General features: G+C 31.5%; 1 protein-coding gene and 1 long non-coding RNA gene across 26 annotated transcripts in view; one reads left to right on the plus strand and one right to left on the minus strand.

Moving 5' to 3' along the window:
• The window catches only part of LOC143225221 (uncharacterized), a 68,738-nt gene extending 65,880 nt beyond the window's left edge, over nt 1–2,858 (plus strand). For 4 of the 6 annotated variants that reach the window (XR_013013694.1, XR_013013692.1, XR_013013696.1 and 1 more), the window contains 2 exons: nt 2,185–2,433; nt 2,615–2,858. This is a non-coding gene — a long non-coding RNA (uncharacterized LOC143225221). Of the gene's footprint in view, nt 1–2,184; nt 2,476–2,614 lie in introns of those variants that run through there. The other 2 variants (XR_013013699.1, XR_013013693.1) reach the window with 2 other exon arrangements.
• LOC143225218 (histone acetyltransferase KAT7-like) overlaps nt 1–25,443 on the minus strand; it is a 134,079-nt gene that overhangs the window by 13,468 nt on the left and 95,168 nt on the right. For 18 of the 20 annotated variants that reach the window (XM_076454244.1, XM_076454254.1, XM_076454251.1 and 15 more), the window contains 8 exons: nt 24,901–25,003; nt 21,818–22,003; nt 17,247–17,336; nt 14,319–14,459; nt 13,484–13,577; nt 12,462–12,608; nt 11,089–11,195; nt 5,942–9,257 (listed from right to left, as the gene is read on the minus strand). In XM_076454244.1, coding sequence (XP_076310359.1) covers nt 9,156–9,257; nt 11,089–11,195; nt 12,462–12,608; nt 13,484–13,577; nt 14,319–14,459; nt 17,247–17,336; nt 21,818–22,003; nt 24,901–25,003 — 970 coding nt within the window. In that variant the 3' untranslated portion in view covers nt 5,942–9,155. Of the gene's footprint in view, nt 1–3,106; nt 3,904–5,941; nt 9,258–11,088; nt 11,196–12,461; nt 12,609–13,483; nt 13,578–14,318; nt 14,460–17,246; nt 17,337–21,817; nt 22,004–24,900; nt 25,004–25,443 lie in introns of those variants that run through there. The other 2 variants (XM_076454250.1, XM_076454249.1) reach the window with 2 other exon arrangements.

Raw genomic sequence — 25,443 nt, forward strand, 5'->3', positions numbered from 1 at the left:
GCAAACAGCTTAATATCAATTTTCTTGTATGCGAATCTTTAATTCGAAATTTATATATTATCGCAAACATATTGGCATCACTTGTTATAACAAACTTGTTGTTTGTTATAAAATTAATATTAAAATGAAAACGTAACATTAAACGTGTCCGGGGTTTATTTGCAGTTTTTATATTTCATACAATTATCTGTGGTGTTTTAATCCTGGCATCTACAGTTGCAAATACAGTTTAAAATCATAAAGTAACGTCACGAATCTGTTGTGAGGTGAATACTTGTCTTATTGGAAATTTAGTAACTTTATAAACAAGAAGCAAAGACATACAAGTAATGTGTCTTGAAGTTATACTCTTCCCTTTGTAAAACAATCAGTTAATTTACAACACTACTTCCAAGCATAAGGTTACAAAATTTGTTTCTGAGAAGCAAGAAATTTCAACTTGGAATTCAGCCAACTTTATATTAAAATACTGTATTTATATTTCATCACCTCTGTGGTTATTGTGCGTGGTATTGGGATCTTAAATGAAACGACTGGTTGGATTTTCCATGCAACATCCACAAAATTAAAACTCTTTTACCAGCTACCAAGTCTCGATTAAATAAATTGCATTGATATTTAAATTTAACAGTTTTCTTTCAAACTTGACTTTGAAATCCGAACTTACAGCCCGCATGTATATATATCTACTTTATAGTCTTAAATTTCCCATGTGGAAACGAAATGGTACGTATCTTTTTTCATCTCTTAAAATAAGAAGTTTATCGTGTATTACTTTGTTTGTGTGAATTCTAATTTATGGTTTTTTATGAATAATACGAAGAAAAACTCGATCTTTATTGGGGGTAGAGAAAAGGTATCACATATTTTACTCATTTTAAATGCTTGTATACGAATAAATCAGGCCTAACATTAAAATTGATGTATTCATTAGTGATACACAAACAAAATAAAGTATTTTGAGCCTTTAACTCATTTTGTAAGAAATGGCATAGCAATCACTATTTAGTCCTCTAAGAGAGAGCAGACCTTCAAGATTAGTAGATTTCTTATTAAGTGTATGTTATGTATTTAAAAATAAATACTTTTCACTTTAAATAGCTAACAAAAGGTTCTGTGTAAGGTGGTCAAACAGTGTTTAATATTTATTACTTTACTCATTATAATCAATATTATTTTTGCTTTTGGTCTAAGATGTAGAATTTCTAAATATTTAAATCTTGAGAGCACTTAGAATAACTTACAAACTAAAGCGTAGTCCATATAAATTGTTGTTGTTGTTTTGAATTAAGCACAAAGCTTAATATCCAATGGGCTATCTGTGCTCTGCCCACCACTTGTATGGAAAACAGGTTTTTAGCGTTGTATGTCAGCAGACATACCGCTGAGCCACTGGGGGCGTCCATATAAATACTTACTCACTTGGTTATCTAAATTATCTACATCATTAATACCCGATTCTAGAAAAGTGTAATGAATTATTGCAATGACAGTATCTTTTAATACTTCTTAACTGAAAAATGTATCACATATTTTGTTTATTGTCCACTACTGTGTAATGAAGCCATTCCATACTGGAGAAAATAGGGTCACAAAGTCGTAATTAAAATGATGTTTATTATTGTATGTTGTTTAACTAGAAAAAAAACACGTTCATTTTATGTACAGGGTGTTCAGAAAGAGACTGTGCACTTATATATTTATTGACATACAAAACTGCATAGTGAGTTTCCGAACACCCTGTAGATTAACTTAAAATGGAACTTCATGAACAAAATTGCAATATTTCCTTTAAAAAATGTTTTTAGTGCTTTTTATTAACAGCTGAAGTGAAATGCAAAAAAAAAAGACTAAAAACTTTCTAAGAGAAGTAAATAAGAAACACATGGGTGGGAATTCTATCAATATTATATAGATTTACCATGTAAAATACTTAATTACTGTGATTTAATCTATACCACAAAATACTACTGCACTTTACTGACTAGATTGTATGTATCTTAAGAACTAAGACAATAATAGCTTTTAAAATTCCCATAATTATGTTCTAGGTTACTTAAATCATAAGTTATTCAAAATATAAACAAATATCCAATAGCATATTAAAAATTCTTCAAAACTGATTGTACATTTTAGTATGAATTCAAATCTAATAAACATCAGTGTGTGTTTATTAATTTGCAGCTTGTGAATTACCAGCCAGACAAAGGTCTATGTGCAAGAAGACATTTCCCACTAGTTAATTGTACTTCATCAGGTGCTCTGGTGACCTTCATCCAGGCATCTTATGGAGTGCAACTGATGTGTGGTTGAAGTTCAGCAGCTTCACGACAAACATTTCATCATGTGAAGTCCAACTTTAGTAAACATGCAAAATTTATCTGAAATACCATTCCTGAATCTCAAATCTTCTTTGGATGATTTCTTCAGTTTGTAAGCCTTAATCATTTCTTGCTTGTTTCTAGCTACCTAATATCGTGTGCTTAAATAAATTGCCTACGAATGCATGCTAATAAATAAATTATCAAATAGATAAGTTCATTGTGATATGTCTTGTCAATATGTAATTTAAGAGTGCAAAAATTCATTTCTAGACAATTTCTTTCTGTTTCAGGTGCAAAGAATCAATCACAACCTGAACAAGATGTTTTGTCACTCTTTCTGCTAAACCTTCCTGTGCTTTCATATTTACCCAGGAATGTTCTGATCTTAAATTGAAAGGACTACAAATCTGTTAAACTTGGTATCCATCTGCATAAATACAAAATGGTACTTGTATGCTGCCATTGTTGTTATATAGAATGAAACTTTATGGCTACCCATAATTTCACTCACACTTGACAAACAATTGTACAGAAAAAAAATTCTCTACCTTTTAATATTACATTTTTCTTAAGTGAGAAGTTAGCCCCAAGGTCTGTCATGGTGAGGGATGTGATGCCTATTTTTGTTTGTAACAATTGAGCACCAATCATAAGTGAAATACATATCAGAAACATTTCCATGTATATCCTTCACATATTTTAACTATTGCTCAAGCAGTTGTTGGCTACTTTCAGTGCAACAGTTTTTAGTAAGTTACAGTTCATTTTTCAGTGACAGTCGATAAATACATATCCATTTATTTCTAAATGCAAAAGCTAGCCATTTGAAACTTTTTTACAAAGCTCATAATTTTTCTTTCAAGACATCAATATATTTTTTATTTATTTATCCAGACCAGCACATGGAAGCTCTCACCAAAAACTAATATGTATGGTGACTTTAAAAGGTATTTGAAGTGTATTTTAAACTGATAATTACCATTTACCTCAAAGAAACTTAGCTTTATTTGTTTGTAGTTAATCACAAATCAACACGACAGACTATATGTTCTGTATTTACCACATGTATCAAAACCTATCTTTTAGTGTTATAAATGTGCAGACTTACCACTGGGGACAAATGCTTAGTACTGTGCAACTATTTTACAAATGTTTTAGGACAAAATGCCCAACTCTGAACCTTTTCTTTCTATAACATTTTTCATTTTCTTAGGAACAGAAAAACTAAAACTGTTTGTTTTGTTGAATTTTACACAAAGCTCCTAAAAGACTACTTGCATTAGCCACACTAACTTGGAGACTTTGCTTGTTTTGTTAATTTCAACAAAGATACTAGAGAGATATTTGAATTAGCCACCTCTAATTTTTAATCAATAAACTAGGAGGAAAGCAGTTAGTCAAAACCACCTAATGCCAACTCTTGTAAAACCAAGTGGGATTTGATCATCACTCATAAGCAACTACAACCCCAAAGTGCAAAGTATGTTTGTTCTTTTTTTGTTGTTGTTGTTGTAATAGATCATGAACTACTGTACCTCAGATCCAAAGCCTATGAGGTAACTGCTGTGCTGCACTCAGCCTAAAAGAAATGAAAAAAAACAAGGTAACACACTTGTGCAAAGGAAACAAACAGGTACTAATGGTTTATATTATAAGTAAATTAGTCATATGCATGAATAGCAGTATTGAGTATGATATTCAACCTACAATTTCATAAACTCATCTCTACATTCTTATAACTTCAATACATCAACACACTTTTATCCACCACAACTTTTACACCTTTTCTTTTTAAATAAAATTCAAAATACATTTAGAGATGTAATATAATATGATAAATATTCATAAAGAAACACAAATAAAAGTAGCATGAGAAAGTAAAAGAGATACACAGCTACTTGTGGTATGAAGGACAACCTATTGAAAAACAATAACAACAAATATCTAGTAGGGATTCACACATGCAAATACAGAAGTATGCTCACTTATAGTAAGGAGTAATATTTATGAGGAAAATTAACATAAGGGTAAAGTGATACAAGTACATATAATAGAAGGTGTAAAAGTGTGATACTGTTAGAACTAATAAAGGTGCATCTATCAGGTCATCCCATAAGTAATGTCTCACTTTTAGGTTCAGAAAAAGAGAGAGGATTTTAAACGTTTTTAATGTTACTTAATCAATAATGTATGTTCTATTATTATTAATTACTTTCTACCAACGATTCACAAGCTTCCAGATGCCACTTCTATAAAATTCTTGGGGTTTGGAGGAAAAGAATATAGAGAAGGTAGTTTTGACATCTTCACGTGTTCCAAGCTCTTTTTCATTAAGAAAGTTCTGAAAACTTCAGAATACATGGGGCAAGGTCCAGAGAAATAAGAAGGTTGTGTCTGCAGCACGTTTTTAACATTTTTATAATATATCCACATTTCATCTCCAATCACTAACCTGTCTAAAAAAGGTGAGTTACATTCATGAGAGTGCCAAGAAGTGCAAATGTCCACTCTTGCTCTAAGGTTGGCTTCTGTCAAGTCATGGAGTACCAATTTTCCAAGTCTTGAAACCTTTCCAAGTTGTTGCAAATGATGGTGAACTATAGAATGGATTGAATTTAGGTTCTGTGCTAGTTCTTCAACTGTTACATCACAATCTTTGTCAAGAGCAGTCAGCAACAAATCATCAATTAAACTCAAAAGGACGACCATAACTCAACGCACCACTTAAGCTGTATTCACCTGATCTGAACTTTTGAAACTACCTTTGACATTTTCTTTCATTGACAGACTCTGCACTATAAACACCTAAATTTCTGTATAGTTTCTGCTATGCTGTTGCCTTTTTTAAACTCATAAAGCATTATATTCCTTATGTGTTCATCAGACACATCCATCTTCATAAGGGTTTATTTGATTAACGATCTGTAAAAGTGGAGATCTGTTAGTTTCTATTATTTCTCTAAAAATTTTTATACACGTCCTGCTACATAGTTTAGTAATTAAAGCCTTCTACAAAGACAGAAATGATGATGCACTTTCTGTCTTAAATTTTTGGACATTACTTATGGGATGACTTGATATTAAATTTATACATAACACAATAAAAGATGATGTTGCTTAAAGTAACAGGGTATGTTGTCTTTAACGCTAGAGTTACCTTTGTTTTCTGTACACCACCTATGCAGCACAAACTTTATGTACTTTAGAAAATTATTCATTTTTCATTTGTGCTTCAAATGCTGTAGAATAATAGCCTTTTCAAACATACAATATACTAACTTGCAGTTACATAAACACATCTGCAAACAAGCCCAAATTATGAATTACGATTTCTGCGACTTCGGGTCTCTGTATGTGTAATTGGAGATGTTTATGCAGTTTCTAATTATTATTATTTTTGCTTTGTAGTTACAAATGAAATAAATCTATAATGCCAGTTTTACAATATTACCACAGATACTATCAAGTCTATAATACTAATCTTATGATTCTCTATAGGAAATGAAAAAATCTTCAATGCTGGTTTTATGATAGATACTATACATATACTGAAAATATCCCTCAGTATAGTGATATTAATATTTAATTAGTATTACATAAAACAACAGTCCTCCAGAAACAGTTTGAATACTTTTATTTACATTATAATCAGTACAGTAACTGTTTAAAGAATTTCATAAAATACAAGAGCAACAAAAAGTAGAAATGTCTGGCAAGTACATTCAAGGAAGAAAGCACTAATTATTGCGTGCAGTTGTTACTGATGTATTATTATAGTCATGAGTGAAAAATTTATTTACACTGTAACAAAAAAAACAGTAAATTAATTTAAATTCACTCCAGGTACATGAAGTTTCATACACAACAACGTGATGCATTAACATGTAAAAAATTTATGTGATGATAATGAAAGAGTATCAAAAAAGGAATGCTAGCAAAAACTGCCAATTATGAAAAATATCTTGTAAATTTGTAACTGTATCAGTTCATTGTAGTGGGTAAAATCAAGATCACTAACTGTATCAGTTCATTGTAGTGGGTAAAATCAAGATCACTAACTGTATCAGTTCATTGTAGTGGGTAAAATCAAGATCACTAACTGTATCAGTTCATTGTAGTGGGTAAAATTAAGATCTGTAACTATAAGTTCATTGTAGTGGGTAAAATTAAGATCACTAACTGTATCAGTTCATTGTAGTGGGTAAAATTAAGATCTGTAACTATCAGTTCATTGTAGTAGGTAAAATTAAGATTTGAATATTTTCTACTCCCACAGATAATGATTATAGTTGACATCTGTTGATGTATAGCTATATTGGTTTTATCAGTCACCAGATAAAATCCCTTTAACTTAGGTAGCTTACCATAAAAGGCAAGAGAAAATAAGAGACTGATATGCAACTTAATATCTGCTACAGGATGTGAACAGGAGGATTTTCAAGAAAATATCATCTAGTGAAACTCCAATAATACAATATGGTGAAGAACTATTTCTAATTAAATCTTATAATTCATAATTTCACCTGTACCTAAAACTTTACACTCATATCCACTACAATATTAAAAGGTTAGAAATAAGTGTCTGAACTATCAAACATGATCTCTCACATAAAATATACTCACAAACTTATAGGGAAGGGATAAAGTTGCAAAGTTACTTTGTTTACTAATCTTTAATTTTAAAACGTAAATGAATTATAATTACAATAAGCCTAACAACTATATCACTGTGTAGGTAATACATATTAATCTACATTATAATGAATCAACAGATAATTTAAATCTGTATATTGCTTCTATGGCAATCTTCCTCACTTCCACATGTCCTTTTTATAAGTGTCTTTATAAAATTGAGTTTTTTTCAAACTATATATAAGTTAAAGAAACACATGATAAGAGTAGCACTTTTAGACTGATAAGTTGAAAATACAAATTACAGAAAGAAAAATGAACAATCTGTTAAGGCTATCTACATTTCAATACATATTTTAGCTTTTTCTAGGATCAAACAATCATGCTTTACAAACTATATTCTGCACAATTAGGTTTCTTTTTCTTTTATATATTACATTAATAACTTTGCTTCCTACTTGGAGGTACATTTCAATAGCTTTGATAAAACCTCAACTAACAGACAGGCATGTTACATGAACAGTACAGATGTATTACAAACCTCCTTCCATTTTGAGTGAAATATTTTTGTATCTATAAATATTATAACAAAGCATGTGATTAAACACTTACATTATCACTGTTTTTAATATACGCATATTTTACAGCATCTATCTAAAATATAGAATCACTTACTCTCCCACCCCAATCAGGTAACAAAGAATTTTAATTGTAAGTTGTTTGCATATTTGAAAATTACCATCTCTGCACAAACAAAAATACACAGAAATGTTTTTTTTTTTAACAAAAGAGAAATGTCACCATATCTAAACCTCAGGACAATAATGAAGCTTTTAATGTAGGCAACAAACAATAACATCAGTTATCTTTTATTTGTACATAATATTTCACACTTTACTAAGCAGTTCTGTGGCTTCCCCAATGACATTACCCCATCTTATAAAATAAGGTTCCAAAAATTTACACCTTTCTCTCTTATTACTATGGAGTTTTTAGGTGATGACAATTTTACACTTTTTTAATACACACATTTCATTTTTGAGCAAATTCATTTTATAATATATATATTGATTAAGTTCAGTTAATTTGAGTTGCTGTCATTCTAGCTAATAGTATGTGGTGCTTTGTTTCTTACAATCTTTTGAAGCAAAATTTAAAAACATATACTATCTTCATTATTCCTTCCATTTACCATAGGAAAAAGAAACTTCTTCACTAATACCATAAAATTACATAAATTAGTCCACAAAATCAAATAATTAAGTTTATTACTCATTTTCTTTAAAATAAATCAATTATGGACTTTTTATATAATGCATACTTTTATATACCAAATTAACTAGTTACCAGTGGTAAAGATACACTAGACATTTATATAAAACAGAAGTTAAATAAAAACTCATTTAAGAAAGAAAAAAAAAATGTAGCTAACTCAAGACTCAGTATAGCATTATTGTTACTTCAGATTTCACTAAACTGATTGGATTATCACATCATACACAGAGACTCAAATAATTAACACATTAAAGATAACAGGAAATGGCACTATTAGGTCTTGTGAGCACAAATATGTTGAAAACTTTTTTTAGGTAAGCATAATGATTTCCCTTTCGTAACCTTAAATTGATACAAGTGTTCGTACAAGTAACTGTGAGATTTATCTGATAAATGTTTAAATTCATAATCATAGAACTGAGTTTCCAAAGTTCATAAGTTTTAAATAGGGAAGGATGGTAAGTAAGTTTAAAAATTCTGAAGTACTTGGATGAAAATGTCTCAAATTATTCCTTAATTCAAAGAAATCTTCTATGAAATAATTACATTCTACATTTCACTTAACTACAATAATCAGTGAAAATAAAATATTGACTGAAAAACCAACCAACAGTCTATCACTCCTTCCAAAATGTAGCTGTCACCTTTTTTTTAAATTCAGTACCATGGATGCTAAGTAATTACAGAAAAATGTCATAGAGTATAGTGCATAATACAAGCTTAATGGAAAAATGCATTTATTCATCTTTATTCACAAACTTTCTGGGAAAAAAAAATTGAAATTAATATATGAGAATTAAATGGAAAAATAACCATCAACTTTCCCACATATCAACTGCTGATAAAAGTTGGCAGGATTGTGGACAACAATAAAGCACAGTGGTGGTGTTTATCACTTTTATGAGAAAATATTCTGTCTATGAATCACTTAACTGGGGTGTAAGGGCGCCATCTCAAACAACTGGGATCAATGACTTTATCACCACGTTTTTTCTTATTTTTGGCCATATAATCATCCAACAATTCCTGTAAGAAACAAGAATAAAAACAGTAGTGTTTCTACAATCAATCAAAAACAATATCCAAACAGCTGACTCAAGATCAATTTATACAGTAAATATTTATCTTTGAGACATAAACTAGTTTATTGAGATCAATATTATAACTAAAATAATGAAATGTTCACCTTTTTCTTCTATAATGTACATCCTCCAATTTAAATAAATCTCATCATAGTTGGAGATTTAAAAAACATTAACGTGAGACAGCATATATAGGAAAATAAATCAAGTGATTTTAATAATGTAGAGAGTGCACACTTCTTACTGGTCATGTTAAGTAATAATTTAAACATTTAATAAAAGCAGGAAGAACTGAAAAACTAAGTTTGTTTCGTTTCTGTGCTCATCTTTTATATAGTTATGTATGTTTATCAAATTTACATTTTTATGAACAGATACTTAAAAAAAATACTTTTCTGTGGTTGACAACAAATAGCTAATGAGCTCTTATGGTAATACTTCCATAATGTGTTTGTTAAAATATGTTTTCATGTGGTTCTTTATATAGAAAAACAAGCCTGTAACCCTGCAGAGGTACATTATTACTGTGGTCTTATAGCTTTAGAATTATAACCATTATATACCCTGATAATCATAATTTATAACAGAAACACGTTTTTTGCTGCAACTGCATTTATTATGTATCATTTCAACCACACAAAAAACTAATTTCATGCCATTTCAAACAGGAATAGGACGATGCAAACCTATCAGTGTTATTCATAGCTCTGTGAGAATAAAGGTGGACAAAATATCAAACATTTGTTGTCAAATTACACAAAAAAAGAAATTAATTGAGAATTATGTTTACCATTTTGCAAAGAAACATAACTATATTATCATAACTGTGAAGGTGTTAAAAAGCTTTGCTATAACTGAAAGTTTTACGACATAAAAGGTGGTCATTTGTTCAGGATGTTTCTGAGGAAAGGTAAAAAACACCAATTTTCCAATTTCAAAGTATTATACAACAATATAACATATAATTTGAGAAAGAGGCGATACTACCAGATGTTCAGGACCAATCACTGGCTACTAATAAGATGTTTACATCTGAATTACAATAAGTTAGTTCTATTGCTATATGTGAGAACTTCTTGGTTAAATATATACTTAAACATCCATATACAGGTTCTTAAACTCTCAGTAAATAAAACACTCAAAACAAGTTCACCTAAAAAAAAGTTGAAATAATGATTAACTGAAGCATTTTATAAAAAACAAAACACATGCAACCTGTAAATCAGAAGAAACTAAAGATTTTCCTAGTATATTTGGTTGGTACATTTCTGATTACTTCCATGTAATATTAGAAAACTAGATCCTCAGTTTTTACTTCCTTCGATGTAACATTAGAAATCTAGATCCTCAGTTTTTGATCAATTCCATGTAACATTAGAAATATATATTCTCAGTTTCTGGTTACTTCCATGAAATACTAGAAATTTATATCACAAATTTCTGATTACTTCCATCTAAAATTAGAAACTCAGATCCACAGTTTCTGATTATTTCCTTGTAAAATTAGAAATGTAGATATCTATTTTCTTCCATATAACATTAGAAATTTTGATCCTCACTTTCTGATGACTTCCACGTAATATAAGAAATATAGATCCTCACTTTCTGATGGCTTCCATATAACATTAGAAACCTATTTCCCCAACTAATCAATTACCTGCTAAATTATGAAAATGCTACAAAGTTTCAAACAAAACATTTTAATATAAAAACTTCCTACCTTTTTGGAATTCTGTACAATATTAAACACACTAATCTTTAAGATTTTATTTTACCTGTTTCTTTAATACAAGATGTCGGCCTTTCCAATATTTCAACATTCCTAGAGCTTGTAAGGTACTGACAATATCATATGCATTGATAGCTGTTTCCTGACTGATATCTAGCGAACAAAATGCATGTTTTTTTATGATTTTGAAGTTTCAACAATAAAAAACTGGTTTAAATACACTTTACACTTAGAGTTAAGACTTTTTAATGCAATATTAAATTCTTAAACAAGACAAACCATCTAGATTTTATCAATGTAAAAATTCACAATAATACTATAAAGTAAAACAGTATTAAAATTAGAAAAGAAATTCAGAAATAATAAAACAATGAGTTTAATATACAAAGAGTCAATGCTAATTAGAACAGGTTTTCTGTAACATCTTAACATGCTCAGTTCTATATGTATACGAGGGCTGTTGAAAAATACGCGGACTGTTTGAATTGCGCAGCTCCAGTTGGTTCCAGGGGAATCCGCTTGGTGTCGCTAGGTTCACACAGATAATCTGATTACGACGCCATTTCCCGATTGCAGGTATCTTCATTTGTGTATTAGCTACGCGGTTTTAAGTGAAGTGCGATTTTTTCGTTTGGCAGATTTCAGAATGAATGACCTGAAGGAGCAACGACTTGCTGTGAAATTTTGCGTTAAACTTGGAAAATCTGCGACTGAAACTTTCGCTATGCTTAACACGGCTTACAGTGATGTTGCTATGAAGCGTACGGCATGTTTCAAGTGGCATGAACGTTTTAAGGATGGTCGACAGTCCATTGCAGATGGACGTCCTTCCACGTCAACTGACAACCCACACGTTGACAAAATCAACACCCTGGTGCGGGCAAATCGACGTCTGACTGTCAGGGAGCTTGCTGAAGAGTGTGGGATATCAGTTGGATCTTGTTACGAGATTTTGACCGAAAAATTGAAGATGCACCGCGTTGCTGCGGAATTCAGCCCTCAGAACTTGTGAGTTTTTGGCCAAACACTCAATCACTGTTCTTCCCTACCCCCCCTACTCACCTGACCTTGCTCCTTGCAATTTTTTCTTGTTCCCCAAACTCAAAAGACCCTTGAAAGGAAGAAGATTTGAGACGATTCCCGAGATTAAGGCAAATGCGACGAAGGAGCTGGAGGACATTACAAAAGAAGCGTACCAGGACTGTTTCAACAAGTGGAAACACCGTTGGGATAAGTGTGTGCGTTGGGGAGGAGAGTACTTTGAAGGGGTCCCAGACCTGTAACTTCTAAATAAAGTACATTTTGTTTTATGACGTTAGTCTGCGTATTTTTTGAACAGACCTCGTATCAATTTCATCAACATGCATACAAGTTAGGTATTTAAGTGTTCATATTAATAATAATATTTTCTTCTTTTACCTTTAATTGATATTTCTTTCCCATCATAATGACACAAATAATCAAGGAGAATACACTTCCAGTAGCTTCTATATGAGATTAGACCAAGGTCAGAAAGAGGTTTTTCAGGAGAACCAACCTTCTGTTCAACTTTAGTCAATAAGTAGCCTAAAATAAAATTTTACATTAATATACAGCCAGCTGTTACATGGAATTCTATTCTGAAATATATTAAATGAATAAGAATAAGAATACAAAAGAATGAAAACCTAATTTACATATTAATCTGTGAAACACTTCTCTTTGAACATCTACACTTTACAGCCATTATAATTGCAATACTAGGTCAAATAAAAATCAGTTTTGTTTCAGGTTCCAAGTATCCCTCCTACAAATTTTACAGTCCTATTATTAACCTTAACTCCATAATTTACCCTTCACACTTTGAATCATATTCAAATTAAACCAAGTGAAAAAGAATGGAAGTGATTTGGTTTGTTTTGAATGTTGCACAAAGCTATACTAGAACCATCCGCACTAGCTTTTACTAATTTAGCAGTGAAAGACTAGAGGGAAGGCAGCTAGCTGGTCATCATGATTAAGGTACTGTTCATCTTTCATGAAGGAATCATACCTTACACAGACAATTAGAATATTTAGAAATAAGGGTCAAATGAAGAATTTACTACTGAACCTGAAACCATGATAAAACTAAACCTGTACTAAATTTTAATGAGTCACATTGAGTTTTGAGAACAACCTAACAATGGGACTAAAACATTTTCAGAAACATTACAGTATACAAAATGAATCAATAAGTCAAATATTTGGTACTAACTGACTGATACTTGTTTCATCATAGAAATGACTAAGTACATTATAATGTTTTAACTTGATCAAACTTCAAACCTATTATTAAATGTCATCTGACATAAAAGATTATCTCCATTTTTTAAAAATTTTAACATATTAGTCACCAAATATTTTACACTAAAGCTCAAAAATTAATATAAAATCTTAATAAATAACATTTACACACTTACTGAAGTCTATTAACATCTTTCCATACCCTTGTCTCTGATATGGAGGAAGTGTTAAAATACAGGAAACATTGTAATTCAAAAAAGAGCTTTTTTCCTAGAAAGAGGAAGCAAGACAAAAAATATAAACTGTAGATTTGTAAAACTAGTTTTTCATCATTTCTTTTATGGCAAAGCTTCTAATGCTTTTGAACTACTGATCAGATGGAAGGCATCAGGAAAACAGTGTCCATTTCCAATTCTTGGAAAACTTTGTTTACCAACGAATAATGAGATTTACCTTTACATTATAATGCCCTCATAGTTAAAATGTTGTGCATCTTTGGCACTAGGTCTCAATCCTACAACCCACAAATTGCAAATTGAGTGTCCTAACCACCATTAAAAGCAAAATGTAAACAAAATTACTTCATATGCCAATCATATCAACAGTATTTAAATTTTTTTTTTAATTCTTAATTAATTACTATAGACTGCTGTGTATTTCAAACTGAATCAATATGTACACACACACTATAAGTATACTTCATATGCTTTACAGATATCATAATCACTTATGAATGTTGAAATTAACCACTACTCATCTTCATTTCATTATCACCATTCTGATAAAAATAATACTTGGAGCTGCATGGAATACTGTTTTGTTGTTACTTAAAACTGTTTCAGATTTTACAATTTAAACATACTGGTACTGTATTTTATACTGTTATAATGATAATACTATCTTTTTACTACTGCATGCACTAACTCTTACTTTATAATCTCTACGAGAGAAAATACAGAGTACATAAAAATCATAAAGCTATGTCAAAATATTTATTTGTTCAGTTTTAACCTTGGAGAAATACCCAATGATGTGACATCCTTCAGTGTCAGCTTCTGTCATAATGTAAAACAAGAAGGGTTCCACATCAAAATAGAGAGTCTTATGATCCAGAAAGAGCTTGGCAAGAAGACAAAGGTTTTGGCAATAAATCTGTAAAGAGAACACATAATATTTAGTTGTTGATGTTAACAACATTATAATAAAATTTATGCTTCAACTGTAAATTATGAGTGCATCATGTTAACACCTTAAGATAAAAAATATAAACTGCAATAGCAAAAAGACCACTAATGAGTTTTTAGGTGCATGGTTAGTTGCGTGACCTTTACTTCTGGCACCTAATACTTGACTGATGGTGCTAAAATTTAGTCTATATTGGTCTCTAATACAAACAATTATACCTCATGAACTAAGAAAACTAAAACAGTTTAAAGCTTAATACTCTATTCATATTAATTTTAGTTGCCATGTTTATGTCTATTAACTTTCACACATTGTTTCTGTCTTCCCACAGTCTCAAACTAGACTGTAAAAAGTGGTAATACTTCCTGAATTCTGGAGACTTATCACAGTTTTCCTTGATTTGTAAAAATATATCTTGTGTTTTTCTATAAACTGAAGAACTTTTTCTTTGTATGTTCAAACTAAATAGGAAATTAAAATGAGTAAATTGGTGACTTTTGAGAGGGAGGTAACATCTTGAGTTAGCTTGGATTATTTACTGTATCAAAATAATGGTTTCTTGAGTTGTTTCATTCAGTGATGGATAATATGCTACTAAACTAAAAAGGCAGTGATAATCATATAACTGCATAATTATGAAAAATACATGACAAATATCATGGGTAGTTGAAAAAAAAACATTGTCAGTGAATAATATGCCTATTGTGAACTCAATGGAGTCATAAATCATGTTTCACCACAGCTTGACTTATTATCAGGCCCACAACTACACTAAGTCAACTTCAACCTTTTTTCTCATGATGGTTAGCTGAAAATAATTTTTACCTATAATGTATTGTTCATTTATTCAAAATGGAATAAAAACAGGCAAAATATATAATAAAACACTGTTCTGTAATTTATTTTAATTAAAGTTTTAATACCCACATCAGTCGTCTTTAGAATACATTTTTACTTCAAGTGGGTTTATCATCATTGTGAAAATAAAGCATTATATTAATAATAATAATAACAATCACGTCATGATTCTGTTTTTTATAGGAACAATGGGCATAACACTGCAACAGCAGACCAAATGTTTAAACTACTAAGAGTTCTATGCCCACTTAACAAGATTGCATTCAACTTTGGATATTGCCACACAATGAAAACAACGCTAGCACTTCTACTAACAAAACATTAAGTACTGCTGAACTCAGCCCTTTTCACTAGTCTGTGATGAGAGTAATAGTAGGAACAGCCATATCAGGTTCTTCATTATTTACTTAGTAACTTGTTTTCTAGACATGTCTGTGTTCAACACTGGTTTGGTCCAGAACATATTTGACAAATATTCAGTCAGTACTTTTAGGCAGCAACATATCATGAGAAAATCTAGTTTTATTTGTATTTAAAAACTGCTGTGCTATAACTGGAAGACATACAACAGTACTGAGCAGAACAAAAGAGAATTGTGTCACTTCTTTAGATTCAGGTATGTGCATCATGTGTCAAACCCATTCAATGTTACTCAAGTAAAGAGCCTTCCACTTCTGACAGGATATTTACTTCTGACTTCTACTTTCTCATCCATCACAGTGACATGAGAAATATCCTTGATTTCTGTAATGTAAAATCTTTTGAGATCCTGTAATGTGTTACAAAATAGATGATCACCTTTATCACTGACCAGCACTAATAAGCTACTTTCTTAACACCCATATATTGAAAAGACAAGCAGAATACAGAGGAAAGATTTTATCTTATACAGCAGAGGATGAAGCTTTGTTGCCTTTCCTTGGCCATATGCTGCAACCTTTCAATAATTTGATGTTATTTTAAAGGATGATAAGACCAGTGTTGGCTATCTTGTAGCAGAAGTGAATTATTTACTTAAAAGTTCTGTTAGATCTAAAATGATCCAACAAGCAGCAGACCTTAACAATACAATAGAAAGTATTACACAATTAATTTCAAGAACAAAATCCTGTCTAATGGCAGAGTTTACTTTCAGAGTATTAGTTCAGCTACTTATACTAGGACCCAGAAGTAAATATTCTTGGCTTCCATAAGTCCAGCAAGAAGATCGAACATGGCTCCAACTTGTGTTATAAATATTTTCTTCACTGATAGAAGACACTTCATAGCTAAAGTTGGAAGAAGAATTCACAGACAACCAACAGCTTCTTCCTACAACAAATCTTTCTCCCCTGACCAATCTATCAAGATTTCCCTTACTTTTTTTTTTTAAATCAAAGTAAGGACAACAAATCAAGCATGCTCAATTCAATTTTATATGCTCTACTATCAACTAAAATCAACAATGCTGTTAGATTAACTCATCCAAAGAAGTCAAGTAGCAAACTGTAACAAGTAGATAATATTTTCAGAATATTAATAGTGGCCACTGGTCCTTTTTATTTCAATTACTGATGTCAGTATTGTTGCACATGTTAAAATAATTGATATATATACATTTTTCATGTGTTTTATTAGTTTTCACATCGCTTAAGTTCAAATATAAAGGTAAAAAAATGCTTTGTAAACATCTCCTATAAATGATTTCAAAATTGGAAGATGTGCATTTCTAAGAATATAATCCATACTTCAGCAACATTACTTTTCCTTGTTTAAACATTATAGGCAAAACAATGTTTGCCTTACACAATAAAATTTTTAAAAATTACATTACTTTCCAATCATAGAATAACTGTTTTTTCTAACTTATTATTACTAAATCACCCAAACTAAACTCTTTAAAGTTTTACAACTTACCTTATTTTTATCTCCATCAACCTCAAAGACAGAGATATTTCCTTTCCTATAGATTTCATCACCAGGTGGATGTCTCCATATACATTTAGCCTTTAATTTATTAAGAATAAGAAATCAAACAACTAACAATAAAAAGTACTAATAATTTTGTGTATCTAGTAATACTTTTGAAAATTGTTTAAAATTATTTTATTAAATCTTACATGAATATTCAGCATAATCATAATATAACTGACAAATATTACAACTAATCCTAAATACAGTACTTAATCTATACAAAAACTGATCAAATATAAAGATTAAATAATACAACAGGATATATTTTTGTAAAGTCAATGTCTACTGCATCAATTTGAAGAAACTACTGTCTAATGTGTGTGTCAAATTAATGTGGTTCATTGTAATGCTTCAAGTATTTTCGATAAAATTAAAAGAAAAGGTTAATTTTTTTTTCAGATTGATTTTCACTTGATCTGTTAAATTGTTGAACCCAATACTGGCCTAGCATTAAACCAGCTGAAAGTTAACATTTTGCTATACCTCCACTCAAACTTCAGCTTTTTCCTAATGAAAGTTTCTATTCTCTGCTCACCTTGGCATCAGTATGAATCTTATTTTGCTTGCTCCAGCCTTTGCACCCCACAATACTGTTCATAGCAATTTAAATCTTGTGATTCTTCCAACCTACAATGGTCCAAATTAATCAACCTAAAACTGTCCACTTCATGGGTAGGAAGGGCACAAGATTGTGAAGGAGGTGTTATTGAAAATAAATTTTCAGCATAAGCAAATGTATTCCAAAATACACCTACTTCTATTCACACTTCGGCTAGAATCCCACAGTGACAAGGTGGAAAAACAGCTGATGGCAAGGTCCACACAGAAAGTGTTTGTGTAGAAAAAAGGTGTGTGAAAATAAGATATAATAGTAGTACAACAGTGAGGTCTGTACTACTTCTAGAATAAGTATACTTTTTGCCCAGACAACATGGAATCTAATTTCTGGGCAAATGCAAAATCCTAGCATTTTAAGAAGAACGTGAACTCATCCAAGCCCCACATCTCAATACTGGTATTATAGGGCTGTGGACCCAAACTGAGATACAAGGTGTAGTGACTCAAGACATTATAAACTTCATGTAGTAGTTGCAAAGATGGTACAGGAGGCAAGATGTCTATCTGAGGCTTTGATTAGCTGTCTGAGCAAGGTAAGGAGCTGGAAAAATAGAGTTCAAATTCCCCCCAGTCTGCTCCTGAACTTTCACAAGCTCAGCCTCTGAACCAGCAGAAAAAGAAGCATCAGACCACATGTACCACTCTATCTCTCTATGTATGAGAGACTGGATATCCTCTGCAGAAAGGAGGCATTCTCCCAACACCCAGGCAATAGACTCCAGTGATGGCAGATTAAAAGCACTAGGAGACTCCATATTAGAGATGTGCATGAAAGAGTTATTTCAAATGTCTAAATTTGTTTTCTTGGAAATTAAAAAAAAAACAGAGAACGAATTCTGAACCCAAAAAGATAGGTAAAAAAAATGTCCAGTGTAGGTATAATTGAAGTTAAGGAACACACAAGAGAAATCTGTACCACAGTCATAGTAACATCTTGCCATTGAGAAAAGTAAATAAGAAGTAATAATGGGGAGTTTATATATGGATTTGGTATAGAAACATATTAACACAGGAAAAGAGAATCAGATTTGAGTTGCTATGCAAAATATAGTAGGTATTAAGGCTAGAGCAAGTGAAGTAAGACTTATACCAATGCTTAGACAGGTGCAAAGAAGAGAAACTTTCATAATAAAAAGTTGAAATGTGAGCAGAGGTGTATTTCAGAATGCTATTTTTCTTTCAATTGAGAATTTTAGGGTTTATCTCTATAAAATATATATATTTTATATATAATTCAAAACAATTTCTAGGGAACCAAGTTAGTTTTCTTTAAAAGAGAAGGTCAACACAAGTTGTATGGCAATTCTTCTATTTGATATAGTTTTTTAAAGGCAAATATTAATTTGGCTACAGAAAATTAAATCCACCTGGTAAACATTAAGGCAGTAGATTCATTCTCCATTCTTCCACCTTCCATTTGACTAATTGGGTAAATGTTACAGGATCTTACACAAGCTATATTTTCCTGCCCTAAGTAAGATTTATATGAATGTCATGATGAAAATTCAACTGTGGCAAAGTGGGAGAGAATGCATTTCAGAGACAAGTGCCTGTTTTAAATATGTTTTAACTCTAAAAGTCTAAAATCAAAATTAAGCAGAATTAAAGTGCCTCTGAATAAGTGAAAACATATATACTCACATTGTAAAGAAGAAATCAATGGATTACAAACTGCAGAGCAGGAAAATAAGCTATCTAGACTATAAAAAAATGTAGCCCTGCAATCATAATAGAATCCAGAATAAGAAATAAACTTTCTGAGGTGGAATAAATAGCATGGATCTGTCTTTCAGAAAGACTCAATCTAAAAAATACTCTGAAAGAAGACATTATTTTCACCAGAATACCTTTTCCCCTGTTTATGTATAAACAACACTTGGTTTCATAAATAGTAACAGTGTATCATGCCAGTAAAGCCAACAATGGGACAAAGGTAGTGGAATAAACATACATAAAATGGCTAGGGTTTGACAATGTAAGGATAGTGCAATAAGGAAAAGTGTTAACAAAACATAAGAGCCACATGGCAATAAAAGAAAGAGCAACAATAACATCAGAGTATATCCTGTAATCCCAAGTATAAATTAGAAGAATTATGTGAATTAATAATAGTGCAAAAAATGAATACCTAAAAAAAAATCCAAGCAATAACATGCAGAGCAAGAAACTACTGATGATAAGTGAAAGTAAAAAACCAAGAAGGATCCTCAACCTCAAAATCATCAGAATGTGGCAAGTATAGAAATCATATGTTGCAAGCTTCCTCAGACATAACTAAATAGGTTTAATACTGAATATTAGAAAACACCCAAGAAAAGAAAAAAGACCAGCAGTAGTATAATCAAGATTAGGGTTAGCATTGCAGCAAACACTGAAGGTAAATAGGTCCAACACAAACATGCAAATAAATAAAGAACATGGGAAATCATGAGTGGTATACAAATTAAATACTCTCACAAACATTAAACCTGCCAGGAATGTTAGTACAGAATGGCATGAGTAGGTGAAACTATCAGTACAGAGGATGCATCATTGAATTTAGTCTTTATGTTATAGACACAAGAAAGGCCTCCAACAGAGTCACAGAAACTTTGATAATAACAGAAATAGTTGCATCAGAAAAACATTATAGTACATCTTGTGTAAGATTGCCTGATGCATGTAAAACAAGCAACACACATGGTAAGTGGAGTGGAGAATTATGGCTTTGTAATGTATATGCAACATAAAGGTGACATTCAGAAAATGCTTTTGTGTCATGATTTGCTGATAACATTATTTTAAACTCAACAAGGGAAGGTTTACTCAGTTATGGTATTTTTAGTAAATAAAATTTAAATTTACAACAATCCAATTTCATTCTTCCTGTCTTGCTACCAACTTCGAGTTTAAAGCATAATTTTTTGTAATTTTGAGCACAAAAAAAAAAAACACAAGCCTTAAGAGACAGATACGCTAATTTGCCATTTCAACTTAATACGAAGCCTAATGTGAAAACTTGAATTTCTTTACAATTACCTTTAAAATTGAAATAAAATAATCTACAATGTACATTCAGTTTGTATTTCATCATTTACTTCCCCAAAAAGGAGGAGATTTTGCTATTTGACCATCCCAGTTGGCAGGGAGGTTTTAATCACTGTATTTACTCATTAAAATCAGAATGAACATTTGATATTTTTATGCTAACAAAGAAATAAATTGTTACTTTTTTTATATGTATATATAAAACCAATGCTTCTTTTCTCAAAATGCTACTTGTGAATCATAAACTGATATCCACACAGCAAGGTACAGATTAATTACTTGTTTGTTGGTTATTAAATTTTGCACAAAGCTACTCGAGGGCTATTTATTTATTTAACCAATAATGATCTTTAAGAGCTTTAGGCTTACAGGTTTTCAACATTACTTACAAACTACTCACCTCATTTCCTGTTACCAGATATTACCTTAGTATTCTGTACAAGATGTTCCAACAATATTTTCTTTGTTAATTATTATTACTGATGAAATGAGACAGTTAAACATCTCTTTACAGCATAATAGTCAGTATCTGTGATGTAATTATGTTTTCAGAACACATACATAAAGTTCTTAGTAATTTGAATTTGCCAAACAATTACGAGCATACTGCAAATATGTAAGTTCATGTACTGCTTATACGAAAGAAACTACTGTTTGTTTGATAACATTATAAAAGCATTAATATTTGTATCAAATCAGATATGTGCGGAAGTAACCATGATTATGAATTTATAATCAATAACATCTATTCACAAACTCACACACACAGCGGGTCTGCATCTTAGCAGTAGAAAAAGGAAAAAAATTGCATAATACTGATACAGACAGATTTGACATGTTCTAATGAAATAGTGAAACAAACAACATACCATATGTCTACGTAATATTGTAGAGCTATTCATGTACTTGAGACAGTAATCACACAAGAAGAGCTTTGGAAGACACTGATATTCTTCTGGATAAGGTGAACTGTACCAAACATCCATTTCGTATCTTCCAAGCTCTATTGTTTTGATACCTCCTCTCTTGGATCTCTGTAACCTCTGCTGTTCCTGCTGAAAATACAGTAACAATTACTTATATACTCTTAATATGATGACCATTTGTTCTCAGAACTAGCCTTTCATACTGGATTAAGTGAACAGAGTATTAAACAACCACATTATGCTGCTATTCTTAGCAAGTGTTAATTTAGTACTGTACAATAAAATATTTTCAAGTACAAAAAAATGTATTTATTTACTCTTATAAATGCAATTTTGGGTAATTAAACTTGCTTTAATGCCACTACTGCAAGCTTGAAAAAAAAAGCAGAATACATTTTTCTGATGAAAATATTTTTCTCGCTCATTACTGGCTTACTCATTTTATGTTCTAACTGAGAGCTTCATATTTGGTCATTGTTAAATTTAGATAGTTCCCTCTTTTTAAACCTAATGAAGAAAAAATATGAGATTTAGTTCCTAAGAAAGTTAACATTTTCCAAAACTCAAATTGTATTTCCAATAACACCTCCACTGACACTATCTATTACTCGACATGCAGAGTTTCTTCCTTTGCTCACAGAAGCTTTGGTCTGATTTTTTCTCATTTGCTCCAGTCTTTTATACTCACTTGCCCTTGGAAACATTTATCTTGTGAGATATACACATACACATGTACATTTAACTGGATCTCAACCTGTAGTTACAGAATGATGCTTTCCAAACCACCAGAATCACAATGAGAAAATAACCAACACAGAAATGAACAAACCTTCTCATCCACTTGAGAAGCATGAAAGGCAACACACCAGGCTTAAAACAATGGGATTGTGTTCTCCTTACTCAACTAAAGGAACAGAACTCATCTGGTCTGAAAATTATGATAATTTATCCTCATTCCCTTAATTGCCTTCAAAATTATGTGCAGGATATGGAATAACTGTGCTCAACCAAGAACCAAAGGTGGGACTGCTTTTGCTTTGCATTTGAAATTATGAAGAAATTGTAGATTTCCCTCCATGAACAATGTAATGAACAAATACTGATAAAAAAGAAGAGCCATGCACACCACAGGAAGATAACCAAGAGTTAAATCTGAACTAGTATTACCAGCAGGTAGGACAAGGGTAGGAGGACCAGCACACTCTACTGACCTTTTGGGGGTGGAAATACCACAGGTCAGAATAATAATGGATGTTGAGATGCGAACTGAATAACCAACCCCAAAACCAGAACCTGGAGTACCCAAGGATCTGTGGTGAATGAATTCTAGATGTCTAGAAATGTTGTAACTGCACACTCACAGACCCCACTGGTATAGGGTAATCACTAACATGGGCTAACTTAGAAAAGGAACCTCTTGGATAAGGATGGAATATATTCTGGGTCCCAAATGACCATGGATCAGAAGCCAGAGTTGGGAAAAATGTCAAGCAATAGCATCATGACTTCCAGTGGGTATGAAGAGAGTCAAGAGGTCAATGACAACAAAGAAAAATGCAAAGGGACAACATCAATCCATGATTCCAATGCCTCTAGAACACCCACAAACATCAAGAAATAAAGAAAATGAACCTCATGAAACTCATAAAGACTGGCAGTAGGTAGACAATCTCCTTCTAACAAGGCATTTCTAGCCAATAAAACCCAACAACATACAAGAAAGGAAACCAAAGAAAGAGCAAAAGCTGCAATCTTACCAAGGGAGAGAAATCAGCAAAATACTCAATATGTTATCAAATTTATGTCTGGATCACTGAGAGTATTCTGACAAAATTCAGAGGAAAATAAATGTCTTAGGGCTCTAATGAGGGTCACAAGAATCCTATAAAATTGTGAGCTGATCGAAGTGATCACAGTCTACATTCTGGAACCTGACATTTCCAAAATTGGATAAAATCTTTGGGAATTTAAATATATATTCTCCTGGCAATGGTAAGCCAAAGCATGTTGTTCTGAAATACGTCAGGGATAAAGCATAGATATTCCCTCATGTAACTGGGTGGTTAACCTCCCTGTATGAACAGCAATATCAGGTGAAAGAAGAAAACTTATTCACCCTCTGACCTTTCTGCCATCAAGGAAGGAGTAGACTCAAACGTAACTGGGGAAAGCCTCAGAACCTTATAAACTGATTAACTAGCTGACCAAAGGGGCCAGAAGGTGGCTGATTCAAATTGGCCTCATGAGAAATCAACCTAGTAAATGAAAGTGCCAGAAAAAGGGAGACAAAATTCCCTGCAGAATATTGTGGATCATCAGCAAAAGCAGCTTCAGAATCTCATGGACTAAATATATGTCTCCAATCATCTAAAAGTGAGCCCCCATGACTGTTCTGAGACAATAGGTAACAGAGGTGGAATAGGGAAGATCTGATTAGTTTCCATGCTGGAAAGAGTAACCCACCGATTCATGTCTGACAATAGCAAATCAAAAGAATATATATATTTTTGTTAAAATATTATTAAACAGAAAGCAAATACATAAAGCAAAATTCACAACCAAAGACATAAATTATCACAACACTTCTTTTGAGAAACCTGCGACTAAATACTTTGTCAAGAAAATGTGATAACATTATCATAATGAGGTGCTTACATGCAGTACCAGAATAGAAGGTGCCCTGATGAAGGTGGAGAGTTCACGAGTCAAATATCACCAAGGGCAATTGAATGAAGCATAAAGGACTGTATCATGCAAGAAAAAAAATCAAACAAATGCTTAATTTAAATTAAAGTAACTCTTAAATGTATTGAAACATTTTTTTTTTAAACTGTATGCTCACTCAACTTACTGTTTTTAAACAGCATTCTAACTCATCCTTACATCTCATTTTAATAAAATACTTTTAACAACTTACAAAAAATTCACATGCCCTCTAAAATAGTTAATATTATTTGAATGAAAAAATATAAACCTAGTAGTTAAGTAAGTAAATGATGTACCTTCATATTAAATATGATACTTACCACTTCTTCACAAGCCTTTGCTTGAGCTTCTCTAAACATTTCTAAATCAAACACTGGTGTGAGTCCACTCAAGTTAGGTTCCCGTGACTTTTCTTCAATTCCTCTATAGCAAGAAAGAAAAAATTGATTTTTTTTTCTGTCAAACTAGGTAGCAACTTTTACCTATACAATATCATAAAAACTTCTTGCTGATACTTTCTTTCATGCCCAACAGCACGGTTCCTTTTGTCAGAAGCAGAAAAGTAGAAAAATGCAATGCAAGCCTATTTGCTATTTAGGATTCCTAAAAGTTTGTATTTACATTAAAAAACAACAATTTTATTCCATAAAAATAGAAAACACAAGCACAAAATTCTTAATTTGTGCACGGAAAAAACTATAGTTTTGTCTGTCTTTCATATATCTGAAAAATGAAGTTTAGAAAATAAGACAAATCAAAGAAAAATTTTATTAACTCTTAGTTGTTCATTTAGCAACTGACTACATTTTTAGAGACATGAATTATATAAACATTACAAAAGTTAGTAAAGTAACTGGTGTTAC

Source organism: Tachypleus tridentatus, chromosome 9, assembly GCF_004210375.1.
Source record: "Tachypleus tridentatus isolate NWPU-2018 chromosome 9, ASM421037v1, whole genome shotgun sequence".
In the NCBI taxonomy this organism is placed as follows: domain Eukaryota; kingdom Metazoa; phylum Arthropoda; class Merostomata; order Xiphosura; family Limulidae; genus Tachypleus; species Tachypleus tridentatus.